This window comes from Aythya marila, assembly GCF_965140915.1.
Source record: "Aythya marila genome assembly, chromosome: 4".
NCBI classification, from domain to species: domain Eukaryota; kingdom Metazoa; phylum Chordata; class Aves; order Anseriformes; family Anatidae; genus Aythya; species Aythya marila.
This window is the reverse complement of record NC_139045.1, coordinates 33,161,281-33,174,136: the sequence shown is the minus strand read 5'-3', so window position 1 is coordinate 33,174,136 and position 12,856 is coordinate 33,161,281. Positions and strand designations below refer to the sequence as shown.

Genomic DNA, 12,856 nt, shown 5'->3' with positions numbered 1-12,856 from the left:
TGGTAGGTATTTGCTTGTGGTTTCCCACAAATACAGTGTGAAAACGTAAGACCAGTCATGAGAGGCCAGACTGAAGGACCACTGAGTATGGTATAGTCACCTAGAACAAGGACTGTGACAAGGACTGGAAGACTAACACAGGACAAATACAATCTTTTCATGCATAGATTCTGTCAGCTTCTTACTATTAAATTGGTTATGAACTAATCCATGCTTCTGATTTTTAAAATCCTTAAGTATGGTTTCCACACTGCAATTCCATCTGCAAAGGAATTTGGCTATTTTAGAACCACTTCCTAATAGTTCCAATGGATGATTGAGAAAACCAATAAATAGTAGTTCCTTATTCAGTCTTCTAAACGTCCTTCCAGATATTATAGATCTACATCACATTTTTCCTCACTGGTCTCTTTTTGCAATCAAAAGTAAATTTAGATTAATTCCCTCTGGTGGTCTTCCTTTTTGCCTAGCCATTTTGGGTTTTGTATTTTTTCTAATTCTACTGTATCCCTTCCAACATTTTATGTACTCAGCACATGTATACAAACTGCAAAATTGTCCCACATATCTTTTGTTTATGTGATTTCATGGAAAAATTAAAACAACTATATTATTTGTTGAAGTTCTCGCTTTCATGCAAATGTTTAAAATTAGTTTCAGAAATTCCTCTGTTAGAATTCACCAGTTCTAAGGGGTAGAGAAAGTAATATTTATGATGGGCAATACTTTACTCCTTCTGCCATGCTTTTGAGTTCATTAAACTTGATGAAAGGGCTCATGATGAATACTACATGAATCTATCACACAGTATTTGCAGTGTGTTTTTTGTTGTTGTTGTTGTTGTTGCTTTGTTTTGTTTAAAAAAAAAAAAACTTTGAAGATAAAATCTGCTATATCAGAATTTGTATTAAACTAATCATAAAATTATGCATGTAATTAAAACACTGTCTTAAAAATTTCATAGAAAACACAATTTCTAAGGAAACTTCACTAAAAAGGTATTTCTTTATAAACAAGTAATATCAGTTTAACACTGGTAATTTATTATCATGTTTGCCACCAAGCATACTAAATCTATGCAAGATGCTTTGTCTCTTAAATGTAATGAAATATTATTTCATTCTTTTATTTTTGTTTGGAAAGTAATAGACTGATGTGCTTAGAAGCAGAGTTATATGATCTGCAAAGGTGTCTAGAATCAGTGAGATAGATTCCCTAACCATATTAAAACATTTATAAGATATCAGATTTTCAAACTAAATTATTTGACAATCATATTAAGCAATATTAAGCCTATATATAACCTGTCAAACAGAATAATAAAAATGCATATTAGAAGTCTAGGTTCTTATTCATACTGCCACACACTATTTCCTCTGTTAGAGTACTTAAACAGCATTCAAAAATGCATACCAACATACTACAGTATATTCAAAATTTCATTTTTTCATCACATTTCAATATAATCATTTTCATGGTAGCAGGAAAATACAGTTTCTGTGTACCTGTAGGTCTTCCTCCATCTGCTTTATATGTGTTATTTCTTGTTTAACTAAAAAATTCCCTTGTCATTGCCTGAAATACTCTCATTTTTAAAGAAAATAATTCAGCAAGTTTCAATTCAATTTCTAAATTGAATGAATGATAACGAAGAAATTATTTTTTTCAACACCCGTTAAGGTTCCAAAAAATATTTTAAATATTTCCTAGTATAAAAAAAATTATTAAAATGTTCAGCAACTTACAATTTACCCAAAAGAATTATACAAATCCAGGTGTTCATTCAGTATTTAATGATATATATAACAATTTCAATTAGTACTTTATTCATTATCAATCAAGAAGTAGATGAATTCAACCATTTATTGCATAAAAAGAGCATCTTCACTACACTTTAGAGCCTGTTAGTCAATATATGAATTATATGTAGATAAAATTATTTTACTTGTTACTGATGCTATATAGAAAAAAATATGCAATGGTATTTGATGACCATACTTATATACTATGAAAAACATGTAGTTCAGATTAATTTGACCAAGAAAGAGGAAAAAAAAAAAAAAAGTTGTATGTATTACTGTATTCCTTTCCTCTAATTTCTTTAAATTACTGAGGAGAAAAAACAGACTATACTGAATCATAACAAGGTCTAGATGAAACCTTGAGAGGTCACTTTGTCCATCTTAGGTAGATAAAATTAGGTATTATTGAAAGATGTTTCTCTGACTTGTTCTTAAAATCCTTAGTCTTGGGTTTTCTATGAATTTCTAGTCTTCATCTATCCCAACCACTAGAAGGTCTTCCTAACATCTGGTCTGCTTTTACTGCAGCTGGAGCCCACTTCCTGTCCTACTCAGATTGAATATAAATTGCAGTTGCCCTTTTTTACATGTGTCAATGTGCAAGAACGGCTTTTACCTGATGGACAAAAAGATCCATCCCCAGCAGCACTGTCTGACCATCTTTCCCCTCCTGCACTAAGCCCACTGCCCACGATCCACCACCATGTCTGGCAGGGCAGCCCACTGGAACAAGAAGTGTTCAGCAGAAACAAAGTGCCACTGCACCCACCAGCCAAAATCCCCACCAGGATAAAAGCATCAGACCTGGCACTGCAAAGCACTTTACACTTCTACCCTCATTCCTCTTTTCTCCAGAGTAATCAACCTAAAACCTTTATCTTTATATCACTGTCCCATTTTCTTGACCTCTGGTCATTCTGCTCTGGACTTCAGCAAATTTATCCATACCTCACTTGAAGGTTATTTCAACAGCTCCAGAAAAAGATTGAAGCAGATATTCAAAGTATTTGTTTTGTTTTCAGTACAATTATGGCTGGGTATAAAAGAAGTAGACCACAGTTATCAGATGGAACTTTCTGATCCATAAACCCATATGTCTACATTTTTAACTACTGCTATATCCACAGACTACCATGCACAGATTTGACAGATATTTTTTTTTTTTACTTTTTTAATTAGAGAAGTATTTTCCTGTTATGCATCTTGGCACAATTTTACAGGAAAGCAAATCTTTCACGAAAACCAAAGGTCTACATCATAAGTTAAAGGTTTTGCTACACCAGGCATACAGTTTACTGTGAAAAATCTGAATCACTATGTATCTACTTCTGAATTTTGCTAGTAATTGCTCTTGGACATCATTTACCTTGCTACTAATATGACATGAAATCTATCTTATGCTAAAGTAATGTTGCCAGTTTGGCAGCAACTTTACTCCTCGTAACTTCTGAAAGCCCATCTATTAGATGGGGAAGTATAAAACAATGCAAAGCATATGTAAAAAGCTTATCAGGTTACAGGGTGTCTTAGGCATGCATATGTTTGGCAGCCTGTTTCAATAAATATGAGTTGCCAACATGACATTGCTTCACTTTGGAGAAAAACCTCTGAGACTGTCTCAATCTCCTATGACTTTCTTATAAGCAAAGTAGAGAAACTGAGTTGAGATTAGGTTACAATAATGTGGGAGTACCAGGGCTGAAAATCCATATTCCAAGAGCAGTTATCAATAGCTCACTGTCAAACTGGGAAGACATGGTAATGGGGTCTGTCCTGCTTCTAATACCAGTCAATAATCCCATTAATGATCTGGCATAGAAGGTGCAGTAATAAAATTCCAGATGACACTACGAAGGCAACAAGCAGTTTGGTGGACAGGATGAGAATTTCAACCTATCTTGACAAAATCTATGTATTGCATGGAAAGAAAATGGCAAATACTACGCTTAGAAAAGAGAAAATACATGCAAAGAGCAACAAAGATAGCAAGTATATTGTAGTAATTATAATGACAAATCAATTTAACGCTATGGGTTAGCTACCAAACCAGAAGTAACAACTACTTCTGAACAAATATGTACAAATCTACACATTAAACAAAGAAAAACAGTAACAGAAAAACAGGCAGACAGGCTTAACTTCAGTATTCTGGAACTTAATACAAGCCCCATACTAAACTGGTTTGCAATCAAGCACTGCCAGGCTATCTGTTTTTGTGTTTTATACAACATTAACAAAACTAACCAGGATTGTTTACAATAACAACATAAATCAAGAAGAAACTAAATGAATTAAGGATGCCTGTCCATTACTTAAAAGGTACTAAATGATACTTTCACAGAATTAAAATACATTTAATATTCTTCAGTGCAGAAGATTTAAGTTAAATTTATGATTTAACTTTTAAGTTAATACATGATTAATATTGTAAAGGCATCAGTGCTAAGCTAATTAGTAATTAACAATGACAGAGTAGTAGTGAGACACTAGAAAACTTCCAAAGAACTTTTAATTTGAATTGCTTAAATAAATGAATAGTAGGAAATTAAATTTTATGCAACATATCACCTCTTGAAATCAAAATTTGAATGGTTCAGTGAAAGGTTATACTATAGTGCAGCATTAGTTTCTTGCTTTGATCGTCAATCCAAGGCTTTCACAGGGTATTGACAAAGATTGGATGTGACCACACATGTGCTCTGGCTTTTTCTGTGGAAGTGTGATACCAAACAAGAGCTGCTTCCAAAGATAGCTCATGTTAGTCCTCCTTGTAGTATACGATGCCTCCAACTAGGATTAACAATAATCTTAAAACAGAAAGCATCAGGAATTTACATTCATTCTCATCATACAAGAAGGAAGGAGAAATAATTTTTTTAAGGTATCAGCTCAGTGGTTCTAAATATTCAAGATTTTTTCAGCTGAAACAGGAACAAACCCGTGTTTTTCCTTTTTGCCACTCCCCCACCCATCCCCCGTACAATAGCATGTACTTTGGCCTGCCAATTTCAAGGTCTTAAATGTGGCTTCACAAAACCTTTGCATTTCTACAAATCAATGCATTAAACTGCTAGGCTTTCATCAGTTGTAGAAGTATCAAAAGAAACCTAGAGAGCTTATGGTAAAAGAAAAATAAAATTATTTAGTCGTTTTCTAAACCTTTTTTCCAATATGCCAATTACATTCGGTTAATATTGGACTATAAGTGATATAGAGAAGATATAGTTATAAAAACATTTAATGATTGTATCGTAATACATGATGTCTCAAATAAGAGATCAAGCAAATATCTTTCATTTAAAAAAAATATGAAAGAAGTAAAGACTCCCTCAAGTGCCTCATTTTGTTAAAAATAACATGAGATAAAATCTTAATTTTGCATACAATTACATAGTCTTCACAGACAGGCATGAGCTGTGCTCACAGAATACATTCTTCCACACACAGCGCTGAAAGGAAAATTGTACATTCTTTTGGACAAAATCTTGGACCAAAGTTAGACAGTAGGAGAAAAAGCTGATTTTAGAAAAGAATGGGAAAAGAATGAAAAAACTAGATTTCAAAGACTTTCGAATAATCATTAACATATTAATGCTTGCAGATTGCAAGTACTTTCAGTAGGCCACACTAGTTCTTGCCAGTTTTTTTATACACAGCTAAACAGCTTTTCTATACACAATTTCTTTATTCATGTACAACGTAGAAATGTTAGGAATTCTACTGATGACAGCAGTCGCTGCAGGCTTCCTTTCCCTTCGTTTAGTTTTAGAGAGACCATCCTTTTGACTCTACTGCTGCAGAAAGAAACTTTCTTGTCAAGAATTATAAGGAAATCATTTCAGAGTTCAACCTTGAATCAGAAAACAGCATTTGCTTCACTACAATATTGTACACTAAGATGGCAACAAATGCTGTACTCTCAGACCTTTCAGGACAGACCATGAGAAAGTACTGCCATAAGATGATTACAGAGAATGATACTCCAGGATTACAGGGAGTAAGTCTAAAACTTATCGAAGTCATGTTTCATAATATATGTTGGCTGTAAAGTAAGTGGGAAAGGAACTCTAAAGAAAAAGTAAACAAACATGTGAAACCTTTCACTTCCTCTACCAGAGACCAAAAACAAAGGGATTCATGTTCATTTAACTCCCTCCCTGTCTCCCTCCTGCCTTATTCCCAAGTATATGCATGGGTTCATGTATACACACACCGCAAGACAATCAAAGAAAGACTTTTTACTGAACAAACATTGTAACAGGCTACAGATCTTCTCCTATGGAAGTTACTGCTCTGATTGCACATATTCTTGACAAAAGAAAACAGCAGTGCAAAACATACAGCAGTAGTAAGCTAATACATTGCAATTCTGCATGTAGAAAACTTGCAAAGCTATATGGGACACTTCAGCCATGCATTTCACAAACACTTGCCAGGTGGATCTGAACAACGAGTATCAGGAAAATTGTTTTTCACAGCTGTAGTGAAGTATTGGCAGTACACATATTTCCAACAAAGATGATTCCATGCATCTTCAGACTTTTTCTTTTCTAACTCATTCAACTTGTCCTATGGAAATCTTATTGCATCCCACTTCCTGGCTGCTCATCCAGTCTCATGAACAGACTCCTCTAGTCAACGTAAATTTTCACTCATAGTCTTCACAGTAGTATAATGTAATTATTGGCAATTCCCAAACTCAGAAAGCTAAAAGAGACTTCAAGGGGCCATCTGTAACAGTACAGATGACTCTTAAGGCTGTACAAACTTGCACATACATAATTTTCCAAAGGTACCTAAGCATTTCTGAAAAGCTCTCCCTAATTGCCAGGGAAGCATTCATCTATCTATTAGTTCTGTTAGAAAGGATGCTTTTACATCTCATCTAAATCTCCTGGATATATAAGTCCATTTTGAACTAAGTTCCCTTCCTGAGGAGTGGAAGCGGAGAGGGAGGTGCTGGTCTCTTCTCCCTAGTAACTGATGACAGGAAGCATGGGAATGGCACAAAGTTGCACTAAGGGAGGTTCAGACTGGACATTAGGAAAAAATTTATTCACTGTGAACATGGTCAAACACTGGAATGGGCTTTCTAGAAAGGTGGTTGACACCCCATGCCTGTCAAGAGTTCAGACAGCATTTGGATAACACCCTCAATAATACGCTTTAACTTTTGGTTAGCCCTGAAGTGGTCGGGCAGTTGGACAAGATGAAGACTTTGAAAGCCCCTTCCAACTGAGCTATTCTATTCTATTCTATTCTGCATGGGCAGCAGAAATTTTTCCCTTCTTTCTTGCCACAGTCACTATGTTGTAGAAGACTCTTAAGTACCTCCCCAATCTTCTCTTCTTAATAAGAAAAACAAGCATAGCTAGTCAATCTTTCATTGCACTTTATTTTCAAGACCTTACTTTGTCATCATTGTTCTAGTCTGGATTCTCTCCAACTAGGCCCCAACTATGGATGTAGTATTTCAGATAAGACTAAGATTATCTGCTGCTGCTTCTCTGCTTGTGATATTTGTTAGCTTTCTCATGAGGAGTTGTGATTGCTTTGACATAATTTCTTCTTGATAGGTATGTGCTTCATTTGCTCATCTCCTTGTTATCTTCCTGGTACTAAACACAGCCAGATTATTTGATTAAATATTTTTCACTGACCTCACTTAAACTCACTTCATAATTTCTTGACTTTCTGTTTTTTCTTTTTTAAAAACTGAATACTTCATTTATCCACCACTGCTACCTTTTTTCTTCTCCATTTCTCAGAGAAACCATATTTACATCTGAACTTTTGCCTGCTGGCGTTGTATGTACAAGATAGAGAAGCTCATAATGACCAGTCCATTTGAAAATATCTCATGTGGTTTTATTTTATAAACTACTGTTTCTCATTTTGATACAGACATTGAATCTTTTTACCTGTGGTATTAATTCTGCTAGGAACTGCTACAGTTGATTATTTTTTTTGGTGGGGAGTAACAGATGGAAGAAAGACATTAGTTTTTCAGCACGATCAGTTTACAATTTTCTCATTTCACTAAGCAGCAGATAAACCCTTTCTTTAATTGTCTCCTCACTGCTATAGCTATAGAATGATGTCATGTTACTTAGGTCCCTTGCTAGTTGCATGCCTTTCTTTAGTCAGCCTGATTTCATTCATGCTATACCTTTCCATCCTGTATAAACAGAACTTAAAAAAAAAAAAAAAAAAACATTCTTTTTTCATGGGATTTGAGGTCACTAAAGCTTTCCCACCACTGTCAGCATGCTTTTCTTTTTCGTTCTCCTCCCCAGTTCAAAATATTCCTCAGATCCCAGAATCTATTTGTTTACCTCATTCTTTAACTTCAATAGTTACCCTATCTAAACTACTGCCCTTGGAATTTCCATGTGCTCCTGTCTTAGCTTCTTGACCCACCTAATTCTAGGTCTCCTTCCACACAATGACTAATTACCAGATTAATTTATCTTCTATTCCCAACTACTTCTTATTCATTCACAAGTTCCCAGGCCCAGTGCCCTTATTAGGATAGCTTCAATATGATGCTAAATTCTATGTTTCATCTTAGTATCTTCAGTCACTGGCTTTCTGTAGCCCTTTGTTTCTCTACTCAAGATAAAATCTCTGTGGAAACAACTATGTGTCATTTCTCTTTCATCTTTTCCAAAATGATAGGATCACTCCCAATCTTTTGCCTTCCATTTTGTAATAAGTTGTGGTCCTACGATCATAGCTACAACAAATGGAGATGCAGTATAAAATGTAACAGACTTCAGGAAAGTTTTTACCTTGATATCAGAAGTGTCACGCTGACTGTTGCGCCATGCTCTTGAAATAGATGAAAAGGTTCTATCTGCATGATCAAACTTTCCACCTTGCAGATTTAGGAACAGTGTTGTAAAGGGTTCCTAAAATATTTTTTAAAATAGTTAAAAATAACAATGTACTTCTGTAGAAATGTCAGGACATTTATTATTCTTTTTTGGTTAGGTTATTAATGATGCTATTCTTCTGGCAGACACAAGATTAATTGCAAAAGGTTCATTCTATTATCCAAGAATGAAAAATACAAAATGATGTTTATTTGTTCAAAAAATATATTTAATTCCCAATTCCTACTCCTCACACATATAAAGTAAAGATAAAATAAAGCAAATACAAATGAAATAAATATTTACAGGCTAGAGCTACAATCAACTGCGACACAAATTGCTTTAAAAAACATGAAAAAGCTCAATATTTTTACCTTAGATTTTTTTAAAAGAAGCATGTAGCGTATGCATTTTATTTTGCTCAAGGTAATCTATTAATACAAAGGATAATATTCAATATCAATAGCTTTATAATTGTTATTGTTTAATACGTAATTTATTATTTCGAAAAGAAAAATGTTTGAGAGGTTTAAAAGCCCCTCTAAGATAAAGAACACTTAAGCACATATTAGTGGATAATTGCTTGAAATTAGCTAAGTGCTATAAATTACTTCAAGGATTTATGTATGCTTGTACCATTTGAACAAGCTTTAATTAATGATGTACTGCTAATGCTTTCCCAAAGAAATTACTTTCTAGGAGATAAATCACCTTTCAATTTTATGGAAAAATGCATTGTTTAACCAATATATTATCAATATAAAGCATCTCAAAAGTTATGTCCATGTAAAATGCAAAATATTTTTTAAAAAATTATTTGCATCAGAAAACAACTAATTTAATCTCATTAGGAGGTAAAAATTAAATACATTCATTACGGAACAAAAATGTACAATATATCCAACCTTAATGATTCTAAGATTCTATGGCCCAATCAGAAAATATGTAAGGAAGGAAAGTTGACCATGTTTAAAGTAGTTTAAGATTGTATACTAAACATTATTTTTTAAGCAGGAAAAACTTTACTGATTTGAAAAGTATGTACCATAAAATTAAAACCTTCTGGTCAACTTTGGAATACATTTATCCCTGAAAAACAAAATCAGGTATTGATTACAATTATTCAAAAATTTCAGTATTCTCCTATGCCATTGGGTTTTAGTTCAAAAGTTAGTTTTAGTTTAGTTCCTAGCTATTTTTTTTTTTTTTGCTTTTATTATAACTTAATGGAGAAAAAAAATAAAAGATGTACTTACAATTCTTAATAACCACGTGAGTGCAAAACTTGCAGTTGAATAATGTGTGCCATAGTGAAACTTTGGAACCTGATCATCTTCCCATGATTCGTATCTCTCAGCAAAGAATGCCGCTCTCTTTGGGTTCAAAGCTCCAATAGGCTACAAGGTTTATAAAAATAAATACATAAGTAAATAAAGATAACAGCACATCATATTCCTCGTGCTCTTTTTTGTAACGAGGATTATCAGCATGCATGGAAAATACTAGATGTGGTGTTTTGCAAATGCAGATGCCAGATTATGTTAGCAGCAAAAAAGTATCTTTTACATCCATAAAGGCATAACTTCTATTTCTACTACTGATTCAACTAAATCACTAAAACCCATTTGACAGTGGAATAACTTGGACAGAGTTGTTAACTTGTGTGCTTCTCTGTGTGTTGGGGGGAGGGAAGGGACACACACACACTATTAAGCAAATGTTAAGGACAACAACCAGAAACATCTTTGGATATTTTAGGAGGAAAAAGTAAAGAGTGTTAGAGTGGAAGAATATTAACAGCGTACACAGAACTTTGATATTACTGCTGATTGTATGCTTTCTATTTACTATCTCAAGACAAGTTCTATTTAATGAATAAAACCTGAAATTTTGCAATAGGCAAATAAAATAGCTGAATATCTACATAAAAACAGGAATATAAAAAGAAACAAATAATATATGTGTGATTTAAAAAGTATATCACACTTTCACCAACATAGGTAAGTACTGAACAAAGACTAACAAATACATAGATGAACATGGAATTATTAAATGCAAATCTTAAATGCAAGAAATATGATGCTTTGGAATCCATAGCCATGCATTTCCTCAGCAGACTTTGACATAAAGGATTTGGAAAAATGAGTGTACTTCACATTCATCACTGGGAAACCCAACAGTGAATTTAGCTGTTCCACATGTATAAGGCTGTGAGAGTTCTACAATACCTTCACATATATGTGCAAAACATACACAGTACCATTTTGTATACATAGAGAGCACACTGTTTGTATATCATTAATGTAAATTATGCCCATCTGAACAGAAAATAAAAGCACTCGTGTATAACTTAAGAATAAATATGCAAAAATATTTTCTTACTTCTGTCTTGCAAGAATAACTATACTTAAGAATACACTACAAGGTAAGGAGAAACTTTAAAAGAAAAGTATATGAAGAAAAGTTGCAATCAATAACCAAAATAAATCAATAATCAATATTAATTCAAGCACAGTTCAAGTGAAAAACTACGTCTGCTATTCGGATTATTATTATTTAAATATCTGCTTCTTTGCAGCTTATATGAAATTTGGCATACAAGCTTCAAAGTAGTTTCTGTTCTAGGATAGATTAGATCTATGAATGACCTAAGATCTTATCTTACATTTTTTACTTAGACTGGCTTTCACATTGCAGTAGGATGAAGAAAACATCTTAGGTTAATTACTATTTTTGCAGTTCACTAATTTGAAATATAACCCTCTGAAAGAAGTGGTTCCTGTATAAAAGGATTTTTATCTGATTTAGCAAATTTATTCCAGGGAAGAATGAAACTGACTCCAAGAAGTCTTTTTGTTGCAAGAACCATTTTGGAATCTCCATCTGTACTGATTTTCCCTAAAGACTCGGCTATGCTTGAGGGAAAAAAAGAAGAAAGAAGGTCATCGGTAGACATATTATATGAATTAAAAATAGAAACATCGTTGCGCTCTATGGTTCTGTAACATTTTATGCATTCTCTTTATCTGCCCCTATTTTTATTACTCTCCAAATGAGTATAGCCCAAATCAATAGTTATAGAATTACACTCCTTGAATATAAAGCTAAACCCAATTAGAATTGATTTCATTCTCTTTTCAAAAACAAAAACAACAAAAAAAGGAATCATGCAGAGATCCATATAGCCAGAATCCACACTATTGATTTTAGCTGTTATTGTTACAGTTGGTTTCTGAAGCCTGCAACAGGACAACTATCAAGACATGTCACATTTATTTGCAAGCAAATAAAAAAAGTCCCCAAATGAAAGAAAGCTTAGGGAGAAAAAAAGAACCATGGAGCTGTGCACTGACAATGATACACTATCAGCTTACTCAGAGAAGTTACAGTGGGAATACACACATTGAATTATACATTACACGAATGCACTGATTTATTGTGGTAATAACATCCACCTCATTAAAAGATTCTGCTTTGCTGCAGTTGGAGGGCTACATATTGTTTACTGCTATAAATTAATGGCAGCACACAGAAGACTGTAGGACCCTTCTAACAATAGATCTGTAATGACAGTGCTGTATATCACAGCTTCCCCAGCAGCTTCATAATAAAATGGAGACAATGTATTGGGCTAATACATTCTACCAGGCAGGCCCATATTTTTCTGACAACTGCTTTTAAGGATGAGGTGATTGTAGTGTGTTATGCTGCACTGTAAACAGTTAACTATGCCTGAGCTACAGAATAAAACACGTATGAGGAATATTCAAATACTCCTGACTTTTCATTTAGAAAAATATTTGATTGAAATTTTGTAATTATTTCTTATTTCCAAATTAACAGGGAATCCTGATTACATACTGGATTCCCTCCCCTGGTGGTAAATGGCAAGGGAGAAGAGTAAATCCAAACTAAGCTATACTAGATGTAACTGTGAGACCAGAAATTTGCTCAACATGGTTTCCCTTTGCCTCAGACCACTAAGGAAAGACAAGCTAAAAGCTTTCATGTCCAGAAATTCCAGATTGTATTTTCTTTGCAGCACCCCTTTTCGGAGAGCAAAAATAGGCATTTGTTCACCAATTAAAGACTAATTTAGATGGGGAAAATAAAACAGAGAGAGAAAAAATCCAACAAGCAAAAACAATGGATGACATTACAGAAGTCAAGACACAAAAA

At 33.8% G+C, this 12,856-nt stretch overlaps 1 protein-coding gene across 4 annotated transcripts in view; it reads right to left on the bottom strand.

The window, feature by feature from the left end:
- The window catches only part of LRBA (LPS responsive beige-like anchor protein), a 390,603-nt gene that overhangs the window by 100,805 nt on the left and 276,942 nt on the right, over positions 1–12,856 (bottom strand). For all 4 annotated transcript variants that reach the window (XM_082758982.1, XM_082758979.1, XM_082758981.1 and 1 more), the window contains 2 exons: positions 9,934–10,074; positions 8,594–8,713 (listed from right to left, as the gene is read on the bottom strand). In XM_082758982.1, the coding sequence (XP_082615108.1) occupies positions 8,594–8,713; positions 9,934–10,074 (261 nt within the window). The remainder of the gene's footprint in view (positions 1–8,593; positions 8,714–9,933; positions 10,075–12,856) is intronic.